General features: G+C 39.5%; 1 protein-coding gene across 1 annotated transcript in view; it reads right to left on the reverse strand.

Moving 5' to 3' along the window:
* The window catches only part of LOC139724047 (sodium- and chloride-dependent GABA transporter 1-like), a 39,513-nt gene continuing 16,257 nt past the window's right edge, over window positions 1–23,256 (reverse strand). The window contains exons 2-12 of the mRNA XM_071635245.1: window positions 14,242–14,373; window positions 13,339–13,600; window positions 12,414–12,546; window positions 11,361–11,495; window positions 10,505–10,608; window positions 10,136–10,260; window positions 8,095–8,207; window positions 3,499–3,633; window positions 3,116–3,319; window positions 1,801–1,971; window positions 1–1,133 (exon numbers count right to left, since the gene is read on the reverse strand). Of these exons, the coding sequence (XP_071491346.1) occupies window positions 906–1,133; window positions 1,801–1,971; window positions 3,116–3,319; window positions 3,499–3,633; window positions 8,095–8,207; window positions 10,136–10,260; window positions 10,505–10,608; window positions 11,361–11,495; window positions 12,414–12,546; window positions 13,339–13,600; window positions 14,242–14,373 (1,742 nt within the window). The 3' untranslated portion in view covers window positions 1–905. The remainder of the gene's footprint in view (window positions 1,134–1,800; window positions 1,972–3,115; window positions 3,320–3,498; window positions 3,634–8,094; window positions 8,208–10,135; window positions 10,261–10,504; window positions 10,609–11,360; window positions 11,496–12,413; window positions 12,547–13,338; window positions 13,601–14,241; window positions 14,374–23,256) is intronic.

A 23,256-nucleotide genomic window follows, 5' to 3' on the forward strand; every position in this document is an offset into this window, starting at 1 on the left:
TTCTATATAAAAAATGATAGAGAACTTTGTTGATCGATGCTTTTCTAAAGAAAAGGAAAAAAAGTGGAATTGATAGGGAGAAGCTAGTTATATAGCGACTAGATTCGTTGCGCAAATTGGAGCGTTTTGGTTTCTGGTATATTTTCACGGCCTAGCCCGTCACTGATATGATCGGAAGAAGATTGGGTTCTAAGATTGATCTCGACGCTCAGACTGAAGCAGCATCCACCTTCGTGCACTGTCACGAGGAAAACTGATTGTAACGACTTCACGAACAGCGTCGCGCGATCGTCGAAGTCATGCTTGGCGCAATCGCAAGTCATCAATTAACATCGATGCCATGTCTTTTTGGTTTTATTAGTGAAAAGTGGTAAGCACCGTTAGAATTTGTAATGCTCCCTTATCTTTAGATATTGATCTAATTTTCAATACAAGACTCGTCACGGAAGTTACAATACGTTTTGCTGACGAATGATACTCATAGTAATGGTAATCTATGAAGAGGTCTCAATCAGTGATCCTGGCCCCATAGATCCCGTTGGAAAGCCGCCGGCGGCGTGGTGGTTACACGGACCGAGAAGGGAGTAGCAAGCAGGGTATAAATCAATCCACAGCACCCTGTAGTTCCACATCGGAGCCAGAAAGCTTGCTACAGACACTGGCGCCAGAACATCTCAAGCTTCCCTCCCTCGGGTCCTCCCAGCCTCGGCCATCGCTAGGCGGCGGCGTTATACTGCTGCCGCCGCTGCTGCTGCCTGCTGCTGCCTGCTGCCGCCAACGAAGATGACGATAATAGCACTCGATATGATTCGGTCTAAGGATGGTGATCAAATCTTGGGAAATGTTCAAGTCACAGTTAGAAGTGCGCTGCTGCTTTCGCTAGGTTTCGATTATCGGCAGCCTCCTCACTTCTTAAAGCCTAGGTTGACGTACTCGCTGTGGACGTCAAAGCTCGCCTTGCCATCCTTCTCCAGGTCTGTCTCGCCCACGGCGGTGTCGTAGTTTGGTGGCATTGATGTGTTGTTTTTGATGGAGTCGGAACCGTCGCTGCCGTTACCCTCCACGGATAGCGTGTGGTTGTCGTCATCGGGGTCGGGTGGGGTGATACGCGGTGTTGTGATGATGGAACATCGCTGTTATAATGCAAAATAAATCATATAAATCAAAATCACCATTTCATTTCATTCTTTGAAACCAAATAAGTTCTTTGAAATTTATATCTTTCATGACCTAGAAAGTCTATTGCTCATGCCCTTAATCTGATCTAACGACTGCGTCTAAAGCCCGCCTAACACTGAGCGATTTCTTGCGATACGATGTCGCATCGAAGAAGATTGTCAGATGGCGCACAGTGCGAGGAGATCTGCGATACAACAGCCAGCGACTCTTGAGCATCATGCAACGGACAGCGAGAGCGTGCGATATCGCTCAGTGTTGCGTTGAAAGGCGTCGCGAGTTATGGCTAGTCAAAAGTCGCGCACTGTGAGGAGGGCTTACGGTGCAGTGTCATCACCATCTGCCATTTACCGTTATAACTATCAACAACACTCTGAGATGCCGATCCCAAGATGCCTGATCATTTCACAAAACTAGGTAGTGGAATGATGGTATCAGTGCATGGTAGGTTAGAGCATCACACATGTACTACAATAATACATGTACTTGGTGAAAACTGGGATGACCTGAAACCACTCTACGTTCGGAGGACATGCATTCAGGGTTTAAAGGTCAAAGAATGAATCCAAAACCAAATGCACTGCTTTTTGCCCTGTTAAAACGTGAATGGTCTGTGCTGCTTACCTCTTTGAAGGAGCCGGGCGTGGTGAGGAGAAGATAAATGGCGTAGATTGGAATCCACTGCATGGAACAGATGGCCATCATCCAACCCATAATCTCACCCCAGATGGGGTAATAATAGTCCTCGCCATACTTGGCCGACTGGTAGTCGATCAAGCTGAACAGAAAGATGCCCTGTAACGGGAGAAGGGAAGGAGGGAGTGATGGTCAGGGGTATGCACGGCAGTTAGCATGTATATCGATCTGTAATGAATGGGGGTCTGTACTTGATGTGGAATCAAATAATGATAGTCAGATGTGCACAGAAAGACCGCTGGAGGAAACCCGCACAGTGGTCTTTGTAGAGAGATGGTCTTTGTAGAGAGATGACCTTTGCTTGCAGAGTCAAAACCAACAGACTCACTAAAAAATCGTTAGTATGTTGTGCACAGGCGCTTTAAACTACATTGTGTACAAGTGCAAGTATGTAAATTTCACTAGATGTCGTTTCCACTATACCTGTATCAATTCACAACAACAGATTTCTAATGTCTGCCAAAATGTAACGGTAACATTTAACGTTAACATTTCATGAAGCTTTCCGAAGAGTGTTCCTATTGCAAAGCGTGGTCCCTTTAGACGCTTTTGTTGGCCCGTATTTCCGTAGTAAGTAGTTTTATTGTGTGCATTATGCTGGCAACGAAATGTCCCGACTGCTATGTCCAGTCAGAAACTGATAAAGGAAGTACGATTGGTGGCCACTGGCCGCATTAAATGTCTGTTATGTATGGCAATTTTTGCATACGTTTTCGCAGTGGCGGAAACTCACGCGGCCGTCGATGGAGTCTCGGTCATTTAATACAGGTGGCCGCTATGCACTGGACTATATTCCCAGGCTATTATCTGCTGTCAGCTGGTATGATCGTTTGCTGTTTGTATTGGAAGTATGATTTTGATGTAATGTTTAATCAAGACAACATTTACCAGATAGAGAAGCGTTACAAAGATCAAGTTTCGTACATCCCAATGTGTTTAGTGTATGTTTGCCCCCTCCCCCTTCTAAAATGGGTGTGTTGTGATTTGTACAATCTATCAAGTTTTAGAAATACAACAAAGTATACACATGTTGCCTACAAGTGTGCTCTCATTCCGTTTATTAACCCGATTGATGCGAATTTGTATCAATGAACGATAAACTACGGGAACAACAATACAACGCGCCAAACATGCCTTTACGGACAAGAGATTAAAGTTGAAAACATTCAACATTAAAGGACACACACAGGTGAAAAGTGATTGTTGGAATGGCTGAGAGGAACCAACAAGCGCAACAACTTGCCATGCTGATAGCAGGAGTGAGCGCAGCCCAGGAGAGCGGCCAGTACCAGCCGGGTGTAAATCCAATACTGTCAGTGATTCTCCTGTAGAACTTTTTGATGCCGTAGCCATAGGAGACGGACACGCACTCCCAGAAGGCGACCCATAGTAGGGGAATCCCGCTGGCGCCGTACAGATCCATCAGCTGGAAGAAGTACATGCCTCCCTGTGTGTGGGGGTGTGGTGAGAGTGAAATTAATCATTGTGTAGAATGATAACACTAATACAACCAATTCATAATGGCTGCAATATGATGGTATGACTTCAAAAATGTGACAGTAATAAACAAGTTGATTGGTTGGTGCTTTCATACAATGAATGAGAAAGAATTCGAGATGTCTTTACCTCGGTGACGCAGAGCAGACCAAGCAGGAAATCGGCAAGGCAGAAGACGGCCAGAAACTTGGCTCGGTGCTGACGGAATCCCGACTTGGGAAACTCGTCCATCAGTGAAGTGGCCAGACCCTCTACCACGCAAAACTTTGGTTGCAACAAAGGTTGCCACAAAGGGTAGGACAGAGATAAGAAGTTTCATGTTAGCACTTTGACCACAAATAATTTCGTCGGTTGCAAACGATGATGACAAAGGAATCGTAAACTGACACCGAGCTTCAACGTGAGATATCGTAAGTTCCTGAAATTTGGTTTTATAGTCGCCTCGATACATTTTGTACGTTAATACGGTTGGTCAAGTCTACAAGCTACGCATACAAACTTGACATGAACGGGGATTGATGCTATACGAGCCAACTATTGTTTATTTTGTCTTCTAAATATATTATCTGACACTGATGCTGCATCAGTATGATCATGAGTGCATTCACCATTTTAAAGAAAATTAAGATTAGTGTTAGGTTAAGCGATAAACATGAATTGTAAGGAGATAAAATCCAGTGCCCGTCTGGTTTAAGATTCCTTTGTCAGTACTCATAAAGATGAATGATAATTATGTGGTTGGAATGCCAGAATTTCGTGCATGATGCGCAGGAGAAAAAAGCACTACCAAATCTGCACACAAAACAAAGACTAGTGAAGACGCTGACATCGACAGTACAACGTTGAATGATAGGAGGCACACATAATAAGAATTTTAAAAGAAGAACACGCTATCTCATGTCAAAATCTGAATTGATCTTAAGTTTAAGGTTGGAATACTACTAGACGTTGATTTGATGACCGCTAAATGTAATTTTGTAACATACCCAAAGTACATCGACCCGTACAAACTATTTCTGAAACGATTTTCTGGAAATCTCACTTTCCCGATCGAAACACTTCAACACTGTACGTGTTTGCCGTTCTGAAATGATTGCGGGGTTGGTGTAGCTTCTAGTATGGTCGAATATCATTCTCCACACGACATCAACATATCCGTTGGAAACAGTAAAACCGTCTCGAGTCTTTGGTTCTGTTTTACTTATCTTTTCCCCGAGAGAGTTACGCTTGAAAAAAACAATCTGCGTGAACAGATTTTTTTTTTTTTAAACCATACTAGTATTACGAAAGGAAGACTGTATTCGACACTTTTCTCTCTCCTTTTTTTAACAATGATCAAGCAGCTTAGTAAGATGACACCAGTTACAAAGTCCGTTTGAATTCGTCACTAAAATGCAGTAAGGCAGTATTGGACAGAAACGCAAGGTACATACACTGTAGACATATATCGAGCGCTTTAATGGACACCACGTGACACACATTTTGCATTTACAGATGATAACAGTATAGTTTATCTTAAAAAGAGCATACTTTTGTGCGAGAAGGGAAAAAAATCGAAGAAATATAGAAAAGGAACGAATGACACAGCAAAAGCAATGCGACACTATCTACTGTAAGTTTAGCTGTCATAAGATCCAAATGAACATATAGATACAATGATCTCAGCTAATCTGAAAGATAAAAAGTACAATAATTAAATAAAGAATGCATATACTGTCATCATTACTGAGAGTGAATTCCAACACATAGCGTTCACCTCGAGTGGCTGCTGCCTGCGTCAGAGCTAGTTTTGTATAGGTAAATGGGTAATCTAGAGGAAGAAAAATACACACTTAGCTACGTCACACAAGTGTTTGCACATGAATCCCCAATATCATAAGTCTTTACAAACAACCCCCCCCCCCAAAAAAAAATAAAACCCCAAAAAACCACACAACTTAATCACACTGTCTTAATTCAAAGGCAGAATTCTTTCCATACGTAGATCATATGATCAGACTTTCACATTATAATGTGATTTTGCCCCTCCATTTGTGCTTTTGTTTTTTTTTTCACGAACGTTGGTTCAAATGCAGTCGTTTGTCACAACAAAGATGTTATTGTAAGCAGACATTTTGTCTAAGATAGATAGCTACGTGTAAATATGCTATAATGTTCTTCTCGTTCGAATTTTTTCCGATCAAAAATATTTTTCCACGCTAGCTTATTTTGTCTATTATAGCTCTACATCCCTCTAGCACCATTTGTCATAGTCCCTAGGATCGTACAAAGGCAAGTTCTTACCGGGAATAGTGATGCCTGATCCATTACGGTTGCATCGATCGCGTTTTCATTTTAACACTTACATGATCTTCAATATTCAAGCACAATAGCTTTATCGTGTGCTTGGTGCTTAGTGAAAGAGGTTAGAAGGGAAAGAAGCCTGACATTCAACCATGTCATCACATAATTGTCACTAACTCAAATACAAATTGCATGTTACATTCGAGTGGTGTATATGACATTCATTTGCAATTCATAATTCCTCATTGGCTCCCTACAATATTAACAGAGCGAGTTGACACTCAACTCCTATTGCTTGGCGTAGATTTTGAAACTGCTCTTTTGTCTATCTTTATCAAACCGAATCTCACGTAGAAGACTTGATTCATTGTTGTGTCTAATTCATGTAAAAGCAGTTTATCTAATTTTCCGTATTTTCAAGATAATACTGTCTCCACACTGATAGTTAAACATGGTTATCTGTTATCTCTGACAGACGATAGTTTGTGGTATGCTGATTTCAAGACATTGTCATTGTTGCAAACAAGGCTGGTGCTGGGTTTTCAGATAATGGCAAGAATTCAGATAATGGCAAGAATCATTCTTTTCGATCTGAAGTTTCACTTTACAGTCTAAAGAGCTCCGATATCATGAAAATTTTGCTTTGAGTGATCGAATTTTTAATTCTCCCATTATGTATCGCCTTTTGTTCGACGGAAATAATTCAATTGAATTTGGTCAGAAGATGAGATACGTGACGTCGCAAGAGTACACAATATGCTTCCCTGATCCAGCCACAGAGACAGTGCAAAAATGTATACGTAAAGTATACAATTGTACCATGAAGAGAATATTTGCCGCCATCCAAAATAGTTTGAAAAAGTTTGTGAACTGTCACCATCATTTATCGTCGGATAGAGATACCAGGATAACGGGGTCTTTCTTGACAAGGAGGTTTCCAGAGAAGTGAGCCGCAGCGAGATACTCGCATAGAACAGTTTGGCTTTGAAATTTTGTGTCATGAACAATTTCTGGCTTGTGATTTTACCAGCCAATACTTCACTGGCTGTATAGCAAGTGTATAGTGTCTATTGTTTTCTTTGGGCACACATGAAGCATGGACGAGTTCACGTCAATAGATCGGGGGCTTTCGTTCACACGCAAGCATCTGCTTTGTCATAATCCTCGCTATCGAAAAGATGGCTATCAAGGATAACAGCGAGATAATTTAGAATGCATTGAATTTCCTAAGATATCTCCCTTTTTATCAATTTATCACATAAACATTTCATGTTCTCAATTGGCAATGATAGCAGCTCAGTTCTCTATAACCTCCCTGTCGTCGTTACATTCGTATCGAACAGAGCCAAGGGTATTGATATGGAGTTCTGTTAGTTTTGATGTTGTTGTCACCATGTGAGAAATATCATCCATTTCTGAAGCGGCTCCAGTCTCAAAACTTGCAAGTTTTAAAGAGGTCTGCCAATGGTATGAAAAACGCACTGTGTCATTACTGGGTATTCTCTGACCGACCGAAAATCGTAGACAATGATTGGCAGCGCATTGAAAAACGGAAGCGCAACTGGTCATCAGCGACGCTTATCTTGAAAGCAGAGAATCTTTTTGCGTGAATGGAAATTGGAAATTTAATTCTGCATAAAATGCTTGCTCTAGTTACAATGCGCTGCCAAAGTACCCATATATTGAGTTGATACAGCAGTTGATTTCCGATAGGCCAAATCAGTGCCGACTACTTAAAATGGTCCGCCTTATGAATTGATACCCGTAAACTTCTTGATGCAAAATGCATAGAATGAAAATGAAAGGGAGATATATTAAAGACAGTCATGAATGGTAAGGCAGACCCGTCTTTTTATTTCTACAAAATTATTTGCATTTCGCCGTGCATAAAGAGTCAGTTATTCCGTAATTTCTCCGTTCTTGTTTTTTCCTCCTCTCAAGCACTGAGCGATATCACGCCCATTAATGACAAGTGCTGCTATGTTTGGATGGATGATGAGAATGTTAGGCAGGATTTTAAAACATGCAAGCCGTGAGACCATGAAACCACTGCAGAAATACGGCGAATGTACTAGTATGCAAAGTTGTAGCGTATTAATCGGACGGAACTTCTTTCAGAAACCGTTCATGAAATACCGAAGGGGGGAAACGCTTACGACAGCCACGCAGTAATGCTGCTGAAATTAAACAGCTTGCTAGCTTACTTTTTTTTTTTTTTTTTTTTTTTTTTTTGGGGGGGGGGGTAACTTTTGCCAAAATTTCACATTCAAACATCATATTTGTGATTGTTACATGTTATCATTTCGCACTCGTCAATTGGGTTTATGTTACATCTTCGGAATAACTAAGCCAGAAAAAGATAGCCCCACAACCATACCCTTGGCTCCGCCCATCTACACAGGAATTTGAGTAAAGTTGCCATGGTAATAGCGGGCCACTCACCTGGCTGTCCAAACCCAACATTATTAACATCGCGAAGAATAAGATAGCCCAGGCAGGTGCGCCGGGCATGTAGTACACAGCCGTCGGGTACGCCACAAAAGTCAGACCAGGTCCTGTTATGAGGTTGAGATACGAGCCAGCAAGTGAAAGATAGCACGTGCTAGAACATACAGAGTATAGCTTTGTTGTACAGGCAACTTAGAATGATCTCGGCTCATTGCAAGCTACCACAATCGAAATGGAGAGGCATTTACATGTCTCAACAATCGAACTTTTCATATATATCTATCTGGAAGGAATGCAGGTGAAAAGCTGCAGTCGGCTGCCAATAAAGAGAAAGAAATTTCTTTCTTTTTTTCCACACTGCAGATTTACCTGTAATCTTGCCAATACCCCATCCCCGCAAATAAAAAGCAACCAAGCCAACAAAATCAAAGCCAAAAAAAAAAGAAATAAGAAACGTTCAAAACGTTTTTAAAAACGTATCTGTTCAGAAAGTAATATAGTGATTGTAGATGTGGATTTATGCAGCATTTTATTGTTTCTGTAATTACCTTTTCCTGTTTATCTCTTTGTTTCCCACTCTAAAGTGCATAGAGACCTTTCCAAAGGTATTACGCGCTATATAAGAACGGTGATAATAATAATATTAATAATAATACAATGAGAGCATCGCATACCAACCTATTAACAAAGTGATCGTACTAACACATTTTGTTCCGCGTGTTTCCCACTTACTTCTCTTCCTGGGCTCTTTTTTTTTTCTTTTCTTTCTTTCCTTCTCTTTTATTTTTCTCCTTGATTTTGACATGACTTATTTTCTCTCTTTGGTTACTCCCATCACACAATCAAGTGCTCCCAGTCGCCGAGCCAGGATTAAATTCATGTCCTTGATGTGAATTATTCGTGATTGCGAGTTTTCGCACATACTTTGCCATGATCTTCAAATTTTGCCTATACTTCTATTTTGGACGTGTGTGTGTGTGTGTGTGTGTGTGTGTGTGTGCGTGTGTGTGCGTGTGTGTGCCAAAGAAGACCGCACAATGCCACAATAACTACATCAGGTTTGCACCCAATAACAGGATTCCTTATTAAGGAAAATAACACAGACAGTGGTTACCACACAAATATCCCAAAACCTAGATTGAATGAATTCAATTTTTATTCATTTTTGACGAGGTAAAAGCCTGCTATCAGCTAAAAATGCTGCTTTTCAACAAGGCCGTGCATACAAGTTTACAAAACACAGTTCAAAATGAATAAGGTTAATTGCTGTTTCCGTGTTAGTTGCATTTATTGCAGGTTATTAGTGGTAGTTGTTATCACTGTAGTTTATATCATTGCATTATTCAGTTTGAAAAAAAAATTAAAAAAGTCTTTAGGCAAAAGGGAACTTAGATTAACTTTGACGACTCACGTTCGTGCCATTACTTTTCATTTAAACATCCTCTTTACACTTCTGATGACAAAGTCCACACAAATACTGTCGTGTCATTAGGTCCAAGGAGTTTTTCTCTCTTTGTTCAGACTTCACTCGGCTTTCATCGTTTGCATTGTGTGAGTGTACAACAAACAAAACCACCCATACCACTGGACCTTTGGTCAAGTTCGAGAGCAAATTAAGCTAAATGCCAACTGTGAGTAAACAAAATTAAGGCAGTAAGTGATATGAACACGTCCCTAATGAGCATATGGACTTCGTGTTATGATTGAGTGATTGATTTAGTGGGACGGAACGAGCATACATGTACATGCGAATATATTGTCGGAAATGTTCTGGTAATGTAATGGCGGTACGGAAATCAGCTCAAAGAATCATGCACATGATATTTACACAAAACGTGTTTTACCGTTTAATAACATAGAACTGTGTACCAAACTAGCCCCATGACACACTAAAATTAATGTGTACTATTTGACAGCACGACACCCAACATTTAAACAAAGTAGCTAATATTTGAGAGATATTTTCGAGCTTGATGTATACTTCTTCAGCCTATTAATTCTTGGGTCAAAAAGTGGAAAGTTTGAGTCTATTTACCTTGATCGACAACCTCTGCTACGGGAACGCCTTGCTCATGCGCCATAAATCCGAGAATGGCAAACGTAACGAAACCGGCAAATAGACTAGTTCCAGCGTTTACTATACCTACGACAACAGTGTCACTGCGGTAGAGAGAACACAATAAAATACTTTGAATGGAAGATCTTGACAGAAATTGCACATTATGGCTTCTTTTCTTTCTTTGTATGCCAATTACGCAAAATTTCTCATTAAGAAAAAAAAAACAATTATTTCATGCGGTATGAGGGTGGAAAGTGTGTGTGTGTGTGTGTGTGTGTGTGTGTGTGTGTTTGTGTGTGAGCTTTTGTTGTAATACATTGTATGTTGGAAAGTTACAATACTTACATGACTGAATTATTTCTGATAGGGTTGTAACTTCCAAGCGATATTAGTGATCCAATGCCCACACCATAGGAAAAGAAAATTTGGGTAGCAGCATCAATCCATACCTGTAGGAGAGAGAAAACAAAATCATTTCATGGACACAACGACCACGATTTGAATGATATTCAATTAACTACTGCATTTGGCACCTGAGAGATAATTGCTTAACTATCATTAATGATGTGGTTGTATTTCATCCCCACATTCCCACTTCTTGTGGCAGGATGGTCATCTTGGCAGAATAAAAGTAACATTCCTAATACGTGTTAATGACACATTTTTATCATCACTACCACCCTCAATATCACCATTACAATCATTATCATCATCGTCATATTTGTTATTGCAATCGTCATTTTATTATCATAATCATAAAAATCACCATGATCACTGAGTCACCGTCACCATCATCACCATCACCATATAGCCATCACCATCACCATATAGCTATTACCATCACCATATAGCTATTACCATCACCATCACCATCAACACCACCACAACCATCATCAACACCACCACCCTCATATCACCATCACAATCACCACCATCACGACCATCACTCACCACCACCATCACCATCACCATCACAACCACCACCACCATCAGCACCGTCACCATCACCATCACCACCACTATTAACATCGCCATCGCTGTCGGTACCACCATCAACATCACCACGGTCAACGTCCTAATCACCTTCAATTGATATCACCATCATGGGAATAATAATGCTTTACTTTGCATTAATGATGATGACTGATCACTTGTGTCAATCTCATCGAATACCACATCGGGGACTATTCTGTAAACCTACTGTGGGGGTCTTAAGGCGTTCCCATTCTGGAGTGAGGTAGTAATCAATGCCGTCTTGAGAGCCCGGTAAGGTGACACCTCGAATCAGGAGGGCAAGGAGAATAGCGTACGGGATGAGGGCAGTGAAGTACACGATCTAGTTGAAGAGCACACAGGTTTGAACGGTGGCTTAGCACGTAATCAACAGCATGTATCACAGTTTTGTTTTTTCTTATTTTCATAGATTTATTAACATGTATTTATGCACGGACTTGTGTTGCTTCTGGCTGATATATGCATGTAAGTGAATATTATTATGATGTAATGTTATTCTATTCTGTTAATGCTTGGGAAAATGTTTTAGTCTCCTTTGGGTTTAAAGGAGACCTCCGGATGATTTTCAGATTTTTACATTTGAACAACTATAAATTAGTTATACTGAGGACTGAGTTTCAGAATTTATGATAATTGGGATGAAGAATAAGATTATTTTCGAAATTTATATCAAATTGCAATGAGCAAGGATGATGACATGGCAGGTTCACTATAAGAACGCATGAGTTGGGGCTCAAGGATGCACAACAAGAGAAGAAGGCATGCATAGATTATACACAGGTGAACTCGCAAGCAAGCGGTATTGTAATGGAATTACACTGCTACATTTCTGAAATATGTGAGCCTCTATTTCATCATCCTTGTTCAGTGTAATTTGTTTCAGGTTTTTCCAAGTATCGTTTCTCTTTTTAAGAACTACAATAAATTCGACAAATCTATACATGAAGCTGTTGATTTATATACTACATGATGTGAAATTATGAAAATCGTCTGGAATGCCCCCTTAACTTTTAAGGAGCAGATCACATGATTTTATCATTGTTATCGTTATTATTATTCCACGTCACATCAGCTTTGCGTCAAATCAGAGAGAGGATAAAAAACATCACAAAATGTTTCTCAGGATGCCACTTTCTGCTACACATACACGTTTTGAATGAAGTGCTTGACAGGTGTTAAACCTGCCAGACTTGACAGGGGGTTTAAGCGCGCTACTGCGAAGCTCAATGAAGTTTAGTACCTTGCCAGTTTGTTTGACACCCTTCCATATACAGAAGTAGGTGAGGATCCAACCCAGAGCAAGACAGCCCACAAGATCCCACCGCAGCGACCCGATCTCATCGATACCATCACTGATGCCAAGAACTCGGTTTCTGCAAAGAGGAAAATAATAGATGTATCGAGTTTCAGTTACATAACGTCTCAGAAAATGTGTAACCTCTCAGAACCCATAGCTCAAGATGCACTGCTGTTGCGCATGATATTTTAAGCTTTGGCAATGTCAGGCTCAGCGAAGGGAGACACAGGGAGCTACAACTTAACTCATAAATAAATGTATCATCTACTCGACTACTCAACAGCGCATTTATACGTCGGATCTTTATATTAATTTATTCATTATAATTTATATCCACTTGTACTTTCGATGAAAAGCCATTTGCAATGACGGAATATCTATTAAAAGTTTGACGAAACCCAGATTTTTTTTTCAGCTGCATTGATGAAAAACGGTTGTTGTTGTTGTTATTTTTCACCAGAAATGTGGTGGACAGACTTCTAAGCATTTCTTGTGAGCTACTTTACTGAGGGTCTAACAGTTAATTCGTGAAGATTCACACGATTTCAATTGACGATTGTGTGGAGAATAATATTACCTTGTATAATCGAGACCATTGCATGTAGCATACTGGGTACAGATAATAGAATAATTATTATTGAAATGTAGCAATTACATCAGACTTATCACGGTTTATCTTTTATGTTGATGCGATGTGATAATTCATGATACGATACACTGGAAAACTTTCACAGCATTCAAACATCGAGGAATCCACGGTGAACATTCTATTTTGAAATTTTTAGACATGACCTAGGCTTGATGAAAATAGATGACATGAATGCTTCAAATCCGTAAAACATACGGATAAGAAAAGGGTGACACTTACTCCCAAAATTGCTGAGCCGGCGACTGACCAATCGATTTGTTAACGAAAGTACCGTTGGTGGTGCAAAAGAAGCCGGTCGGAGCGCTACAGTTCACCTGAAGCTCGGGGTCATTACAGTTGATGTCGTTCCAGTAGTTGTCGCAGTCTCCCCAAACCAATGTGGATCGGAAGGAGTAGAAGAAATAGAGAAGCGACCAGGCACAGATGACGATGTAATAGGTGTTCAAAATGGCCGAGATCGTCGCCCCTGCAAATCCCACTCCTGGTAGTGAACGAGTTAAAAGAGAGAGAGAGAGAAAAAAAAAAAAAGATTTAGAGGGTAATGTGACTACATTAATCCTTTCGTGGTCACAACAGAAGTACTCAAAGATTTGTACCTCGCCTATAATTTTCTGATTTTTACAGGCGACTCTCACATCGAAATTCAACTGGTTTTCGACTTTATAGCTGAGGAAATAATATTTTTGCTTTTCACTAGATGAAGTTCTTCACTGAATGTATAAATGAAAGTTTGTGTTTCTTTGTTTAATCGACTACTGACCATTAGTATTGCTCCCAACTTTAAAAAGCAACTCTTTCAATGTCGCCAAAACAGTTTTCTGGGTTCCAATTATCATCAGCAGGAGATTTGAAATTAAAAAGTGTTGCGATCCCGAAGTCGAAGATTAATCCAACGATATTATTGTATGACACACATAATGGTGAATTATATGTCACAATACTTGCATTTTTTTTTCCAAATCATTTTAGTAAGCACTGATAATGCCCTGAAGATGTTATATGCGGTATCATCAAATCGTGTTTTTGCGTTGTTGTTTTTTATTCGAGTTTGAAAAGAAGACTGACGAGAAGAGAGAAGCAAAAGTGACTTCTCTACGGGTAAAAACACAAAGTGCGACGAACCTTTTAGAACTGGGTAAATCTCCCATACGGAGATACCACCAGTTTGCAGCTGCTGACCGAGACACACTTCCATAAAGAAGATTGGTACACCGCAGAGAACCAGCGAAATAAAGTACGGTATTAGGAAGGCGCCTGAAACGGAAAGTAAAACACAAGCAAAGATTATGATTAATGTCAAACATTAACGCATATTCAATGCCGCCATTCAGTATAATAGACATATTGTATCTCATTTTTATGATGACAAATACGATTGAGGGTGATTTTGGGGAGTTTTACATTGACATTTACCTACTGAATCAAGCAATTTCGCTTTCAGTGTTTAATCACTTTGCTAAGATTTATAATTTTTAATGACACTGTACTGACACAATTTTGATAATTTTGATGCAAGATATCGCAGGAGAGTAAAAGTACACGCACTTCTATCCTGACCCTTCCGAGTGTCCTTTGGGTAAGCCGTCTTCGAGAAACGGTTAATTGTACATACGTACATATTCATGAAAGTCTCGAAGATAGTATATGATAATAACAGCAAAGCTTTTATAACGCGTGATAAAAAGTGATTCCACTAGCCCATTATCTCTCATCTATTTGACTGCTTTGTAGGGTATAACTAAGTTCTTGTATTAAAGGGGAAATCCAGTCCAAATATAAGTTAGTCTGATAAAATAGAGTAAAATCTTACGAGTTCAATGGTAAAGATTTGACTGAAATCGGATGAAAATAAGGAAGTTATGACATTTTAAAATTTTGCTAATTTCTGCAAAACAGTTCTTGTACAGTGGATATGAATAGCAAATGAGTGAGCTAGCCATGTCATAACCTCACAAATTTCCACTGATCTTGTACAAAAAATGCTGAAAATTCAATGTCTTTTGTCATTGAAGTCTGAAACGTGATGTTATTCCTCGTTGAATAAGTTCAAAATAATGATCAGATAGAAATACCAGGATTTGAGCCTCGGGCATAATTGCATTTGAATGAAAAACTGGAAATGTCAATTCTGTATGTACAAACCATATGGCAAGTTGTGAGGGGATGACACGCTCACTTTTCCATTTGCATACTCATATTGACCGTTCAACAACTGTTTCCTGAAAAATTAGGGAAACTTCGAAATGTCATAACTTAATTATTTTTCACCCGATTTCGATCAAAATTTTACCGTTGAACTCGTAATATTTTACTCTTTCTCATCAGACTAACATAAATTGGGCTGGATTTCCCCTCTAAGGTGTTTCCACAATCCTTGCCTCAAATTGTGACTGGCCAGCCTGACCATGCTGACCGAGACGGGAGGGGGCCATGTCATGGTGCACTGGTCATGACACAACACATTTTGGAGCATTAGTAGCATCTCGTGATCATGATAGAATATAATCATTCTTTCTGTGTGTATATAGGCGTACCTTTCAGAATCCATCTTGTTTGGTTTAGAGAAAACTAAAGCTTTGAATAGATTATGATACCGCAATTATTTGCTTAATCATACACATGAGTGTTAATTTTTCATTTACATATAAATTCAAGTGGAAATGGTTATATTCCCCCACCCCTTCCCTTGAAATCTCCATGGGTGATTCTTCGAAGAAAAAGTATGCAATATTGATGGACCATTGCTAACGTAACGACAGACTTAATTTCCATCGTTGAACACGTTTTCGTTCACACCGTGTTAAAGGTCATTAGAAATCGAACCATCATCGTATTTGTGAAGTATATAAGTCGGCAGATAACGTGATAACACTACACAGTATAGCGCCCTTAAGCCTGATACCATTGGGCTGATTAGGGCTAAATCAACGTCACTCTTCTTACAGTCATTGGAATATTTGTTTTAGGTCCTGATTATGAAAAAGAAAGAGAGGATCACGCAGGCACACGGCTTTGAGGACCGCATTTTATCGAATTCTATTGCATCTTGATTAAACGAGGACATGATGGAATACATGCATGTTACATTACCCGTAGAGTGTCAACCACCTACAGGTTAACGAGCTGGCAAAAGTCCATGTCACGGATAAACCAGTATTAAAGTTCGAATGGTTTTGATAACGAAATGGCCTATTTGTGACACAATAGGGCCTATCAGAGCAGCTGGTTTATCTGTTTATCAACCAGATTTAAACGAAGTTGACCTTCGGTATACGATTACGCCCAATTCTGAAGTCTCTTTATCGACTCAAGACAACGATTATAAACATACCCCATTGGAAATATTCTTCCCCCCCCCCTCAAAAAAAAAAACAAAAAAAAAAACACATCACTCGAAAAAAAAGGGTGACTGCTTGAATACCAATTTCTGGTTCTCAAATGAAAAATAAAAAATAAACAAACTCGAAAGTCTCTTTATCAACTCAAGTTTCGTAAATCGTAGAACACATCAATTATAAACATACCTCATGGAAATTAAAAAAAAAACAACCACCACATCACTCGGAAAAAAGGGTGACTACGTGAATACTAATTTCTGGTTCTCAAATATTAAAACAAAATTTAAAAAATGTGGAAGTGAGAACCGCACGGAGGTCCGAAGTGATGTACGTGACACTGTTTTTAATCTTCTTGTATACTAGACCCCATTGATTTTCAGCATGGTCATCGTGATGCAGTAATATTTAGACACTACCCCGCGATCGTAAACAATGGCCGGGAATAACATTTGGGAGTAACCACGCCAACACGAACTTGTTACGCTAATACATACACCTGTATAAGTTTGTGTAACGTAGTTAATGTCAAAGCTCGTTGTTACGCCAAAAGACAGAGCTGTCAAAGATTGCATGTACAATGTACTTTGTCAGGGGATATGGATGCGCATGCATTGTGTTTAGTAGGTCATAAAAATGAAATTTTCCACAGATCTGTTAAACACCGGAGGACGCGTGGTCAAGATACCAGTAGGCATTGTGATCTGTTTATGATGTCCTTTTTGTTTGTTTTTCCATCACGATCCACCACGCCATGTTCAGTGATAAGTCCTTCTCGGTGATTGGTTGCCGTCTATTGTCTTAGTCATTCGCTGATTAGACAGATGTTAATAATGATCTAATCTTCTTTGCGCCATTTTTTCCTTGTTAATATTTGACTACACAATGGGTGTGCTACCCTGGTTCCAAACACACATAATGGGCGGAAAATCGACCTTTGTTTCTCTGTAATCGACTTGCATACAAAGATTAGTCGGCGTTGCTGTGAATAGTGTGGAAACTTTACCAACGTGGTGGTATAGGATGCAACTGTGATCTGATCGCTCTGCTGTTTTTTTTTTTTATCTTTCTTTTTGTGACATCATGGACTTAGTTCGGTTGAGAGAATAAATAAAGGATCGGAAAATCTGAATATTCACGCATATCAATATTTAGAAAAAATATATTTTATAAAATGACTTCCTCCTGAGATGATGGTTAAATGTGAACTCCTTAACTAGGCATAATGACGTAAGTTATATTGCTGCTATCACACACAAACACATACATACATCCACGCGCGCGCGCGCACACACACGCACACACACAAATCACCAGCAATAAATTAATTAAGTCCTATCAATACATTATAGAATAAGACCGAACACTTTAAAGATGTCTCAATTATTCAATTCCAGAAATCGCAGAGAGTTGATTAATTTAGCTAAATTTTGTAAGGAAATAATGAAGCTCCACAAGAAATAATTATTACCTATATTTGCTTTTGTGTTTTTTTATGTTAATATTAGGTATTTACAATGTTTTGCTTTATACTATCGGAATTACTTTCATCTGAGTTATTGTAGCCCTGCTTTTTTTAACTGTTTCGTTTGTCTTGCTTCTCTCTCTCCCTCTCTCTCTCTCTCTCTCTTTCTCTCTCCTGGATCCTGCACCATTCTGCATGTATATTCTGTATATTTTGTAAATAACATGCAATTTTCTGTATATATATGATTTATAATGTATTAACTGATTTCATTTGTTACGATGTTTGTTCAAATTCTCTGCCACATCCTGACTTTGTTTGGGTGACATAAGAAAATAAAAAGCCATTGTCATTGTCATTGTCAAACCATTGTCATTGTCAACCAGCACAATACTAGTAGTTGTATACGTATGTACATTGTAAGTTAGACACCTGTCTGTATGAGACAAACTGTAACAGTTGTTGCTGGGAAGTTCTTTCCTTTCTCTACACACAATTTTGCCCCCCCCCCCCCAAAAAAAAAAAAAAAAAACCAAACAAACAACAAACAAACAAACAAAAACAAAAACAAAACAAAACAAAACAAAACAAAAAACACACAAACAAACAAACAACAAAAAAAGATGATTAACCTAAAATCTGACCGAAAATTTTCCTCCAATTTCATCTGCTGTATACCCAGTTGACCTGGGCGCTAGTAACATCATCATAAGCACGTCAATGGATACCTAGCCCACACTGTAACCAACACTAAAATCACAGTATGCAATATCCGCAGAATAGTACAATCAAACGTTGACGCTCAATTCTACACTCATGATTATTTTTCATCATGCTGCCCTTGTCTCCTTGAAGTCTCTAGACGCCCATGAACTCCACAGAAGGCCACGTTCAACGTCCAGCAGCGCGCCAAACTACTGGTAATCACATATCAAGGTTCCATGGCTACCAAAGTGTCTCAGCGGATCTCGGCTGTACAACTCTCGTACAGTGCGTTACGGATGGCGAGTCATGATTATACGTCCTGCTGCATCATGATATTTGAAAGTGACGTTGGAAGACCTCACAAGATGCACCAAAATATTTTCAGCATTCACCGCGCGACGCAGCCGGGTTTATGCATTGGGAAAGTGATAAATTAAACCATATTATACATACATTTTAGGATAGAGATTGGCGTAAATATAAAATATAAATATAAATATAAAAAAATATGCGAAAACCCACAACTCAGTTTCTCCTTTTGTGCATGTGTAGACACCGCTTGAGTCAGCATTCAAACCGTTGATTAAGTATGATCTCTAACCTATATCATTCTTCTATATGAGCATAGGGCCTACATGGAAATGAATTGATAGAATGGGTTCTTCCATTGGTAGGGTGTTTGCGTTATCCATGCAATGAACATGCCGCACTGTCTTCTAACAAAATTTCTCCACAATGTCTTTCCCATGATTCCATGGGCTCCTTAGCAACTGCAGTAATAAATAGTGTCATAATGAAACTCCTGAAATGTAATCAAATAAGTTGAAAGAGCATTTCGATGCCTCGTTTATACAATGGGGACGGTCTCAGAATTTTGGCAACGGCTATCACTGCCAACACCATAAGGGATTATGTATCCATGAAGTGCAGTGTCTCCCTTTAAGTTTAATGAAGATGCACGGTGGTGTCTGGATTAAGCATCAGAAGTATCCTCATGTTCAGTTTCGATGCGCTGGCGGTGCAAAGGGGAAGTGGGTGTTTCCCATCCCCCTTCGAACTCAAAACGCGACTGTCGGTCAGTACTTCTAACATGCTTTCAGCTAGAGATTGCGTGGACATACGATCACTAAGGCGCCTGCTCCCAGGACCCCTGCAGGAAATCGAACGCACTTCAAACTGTAGGCAGTATGTCTGGTGAAAACATCACGACAGTTCTCAGCATCCGCATCATGTTATGTATTCTGTGCGATATTTTGTTAACCGAAAACTACACTATAGTTTAATGTTGACTCTGCAGACAGAACGCTGACAAAGCACATGGTTCTTATTAGGTTTCTTGGGTTACGGAAGTGAAAGAACAGTACAATATACATTGTTATATAGCAGTATAAATACTAGAGGCTCAAAACGCGAGAAACACATTCACTGAAAACCATGTTTCTGTGTCCCATGATCTATTTTGCACTCATGAGGTTGTGACATGGGCATTTAAGTGCAGCATTGCTTCTGCATAGGAGAGTGAAGATTGCATCATTCAACTTTCATGGTCTTGATATTCTTACTTGCTTTTATTCATTGGCGATACACTGTAACCGTATATAATCATTCCTTTTCAAGAACTCATTTGACATAGCTATTATTATGACCAATAAAATAATTATGCTACGCGGTCTGTTCACCGCCTTAAAGCAGCATTATAAACACTATAGGCCTCACGCTCCTAATTCAACTCGCGCATTGCCTACCGGGAAGGCAGTACAAAGATGAGGTAATGTTATTTTTTACCAAAAAAATCATTAAAAATCAGTCAAGTAGAAAATTGCCACTTTTGGTAGTGTTTGACATTGCTTGAGGACAGGAGCTTCTGCAGGTTATAAAGAAGTTGAATGAATCAGGGTTTTTGTATTTTTAATGATTTTTTTATTGATGTATGAGGTAATTTGCTATTTTTATCATTTTTGAGAGTGACTGGATGACTAGTCTCGTATGGAGGCTCTTAACTTTTTTTAGAGCTGGACAACATCCCAAAATATGTTGTTTGCTTGAAAGCAGAGAAAATTTTCCTTCATCTACTTCAATTTAAAAAAATTCTATGATTCGATTGATTTTTCATGATTCATGGAATATGCTGCATTTAACACAGGTTTATATGGGAGCCCGGAAAAGGAGCGTGAGGCCTATACTGTGAGACTGGTAGGCAGTGGGCATGAGAGTCGTCTGCTAGAATGCGATGTTCTCGCCAGCAAACGGCGTGCAGAGTGTACGGGAAGGTTCCCGGGGTTACTGCCATGGTACCTGCTAGCTTAAATTCGGAAATATTCTTTAAGGGGTAAGTCAGACCACTAGTAAACAAGTGTAGTCCTATTTCTAAGGTAGCCCTTGCCCTCAACTCTTACCATAGAACTAAAATTGAATCCATTGCCGACCCAAAGTTAGATTTCAGCCCCAAATCAGATTCTAACCCCAAATTTAACCCTAACATTAGCTTTTAGTTTTAAAACCCTTACCCTATTCAAACCCAAACCCAAACCCTAACCCAACTCTAACCATAGTCCTAAGGTTGAATCCATTGCCGACCCAAAGTTAGATTTCAGCCCCAAATCAGATTCTAACCCCAAATTTAACCCTAGCTGTTAAAACCCTAACCCTAAAACCCTATTAACCCTAACCCTAACCTAACCCTAACCCTAACTAACCCTAACCCTAACTAACCCTAACTAGCCCTAACTAGCCCTAACTAGCCCTAACCCAAACCCTAACCCTAACCTAACCCTAACCCTAATCCAAACCATAAAGCCCTAAATGCCAACCCAAAGTAAGATTTCAGCCCAAAATCAGATTCTAACCCCAAATTTAACCCTAGCTGCCTAGTAATATGAACAAGGCTCAAATTTAACCCAGTCTAAGCTAGTGTAGAACTATAACGTTAGTCTAAAGTTAGACCGAGTATGGTAACTTACGCCCTAGCCCTCACCCTGCCTAGCTTCCCCTCGTCCTAACTGTGGGCCTATAAATATATCCTTAAGTTTACTTGTACACCTCAAAACTAGCACCCAGTGACAGTGTAACTGTATTATTTTCACTTTTACTGTGAAAATGGAGAGCTATGTGTGTAAAAACTGTGATGGACGTGCTTGGTCCCATGCAGACAGTGGTTTTTTGTGTTGGAAGTTTCCTTGCTGTACGAATTCATGTTCACCCACCAGCCATGTGCCATTTATTCACCACTCATGGTCTACACATTCACTCCATTGCATTTCATTCTAACAACGAACTCAGCGTCATTCTCTCAGAAAAATGTAGCAGGACTATCAGTTTTCAAAGTGTCATAGTCATTTACTGACATTTAATGAATAATATATCTGTGTTGCAGGTTGTCATACACAATATTCTGGTCCTGGATCTGAGGGAGCCAGCAGGTTTGTTCATGAACGTTTTTATACAACAGTGTTTGTTTGTTTGTTTGTTTGTTTCTTTCTTTCTTTCTTTCTTTCTTTCTTTGTTGTTGTTTTTTGAGGGGGGGTGTTTTATGGCGACAAGCAAGAAGATTTGGATATGCGGAAGAGTGGAGCAAACATTATTCCAAACAGTTAGAAATTAAGATGGACAAGAGTGCGGGTGATGATCCAGTGGTATGCTGGCTTACAGGCCGAGTCAATAAGGCTGTGACCATGTAAATGTGTTGGAATAATAATACTGGAGAACAGTGAATAAAGAACACTTGCATTCTGACTCCAGATCAAAGCAGTCAAGCATCTCACTAACCCCACAAAACATAAAATGTATAAACCTGTACTCATGCTCTCTGTTGTTGCCCTTATGTAGGGCCATTCTGTAGGCATGTCCTGGAACCCCCCCCCCCACATTTCCCATCCTATCTTATTCTATCCTTCATATTCTAACCTCTGTGAACTCTAATCCCTACCTTATATCGAGTTTTACAGTGATATATATTTTAAAAGTACATCATAGTATATTTATGGCCTGGTGGTGGGCTCAAATGCTCCATGGAACAGTGAAATTGAACTTCCCTTTCTTGCTCATTGAACTTAAATATTTACCTTGATATAATATGAATAATCATTTTGATATTTTGGGAGGTTTTCAGGGTATCCAGCATTTAAACCTTCAAATTGGACTGAATGAATGTCATTGAATTATTGTCTATTTGGGCCCTACATCCAATTTCACCGAACCCAAGGTATAATGCCAGCAAGGGTGCATTGATTGGATTTCAGTACATGGTGCATTGTAGCTTGATGGGGTCCACTCTGCTGAAAACAAGCATGAAATGTAGAAAGTTTTATATCGTTGTAGTCGGAATTAATATCTCTACAAGATGAAAGCGTTCAAAAAGTGTTTGGAAGCACTTGACTGCTCTATAGGCCTCACGCTCCTAATTCAACTCGCGCATTGCCTACCGGGAAGGCAGTACAAAGATGAGGTAATGTTATTTTTTACCAAAAAAATCATTAAAAATCAGTCAAGTAGAAAATTGCCACTTTTGGTAGTGTTTGACATTGCTTGAGGACAGGAGCTTCTGCAGGTTATAAAGAAGTTGAATGAATCAGGGTTTTTGTATTTTTAATGATTTTTTTATTGATGTATGAGGTAATTTGCTATTTTTATCAT

The sequence above is a fragment of the Diadema antillarum genome, unplaced genomic scaffold, assembly GCF_040938485.1.
Source record: "Diadema antillarum isolate AM-2024a unplaced genomic scaffold, OU_Dant_1.0 scf00000205, whole genome shotgun sequence".
Lineage (NCBI taxonomy): Eukaryota > Metazoa > Echinodermata > Echinoidea > Diadematoida > Diadematidae > Diadema > Diadema antillarum.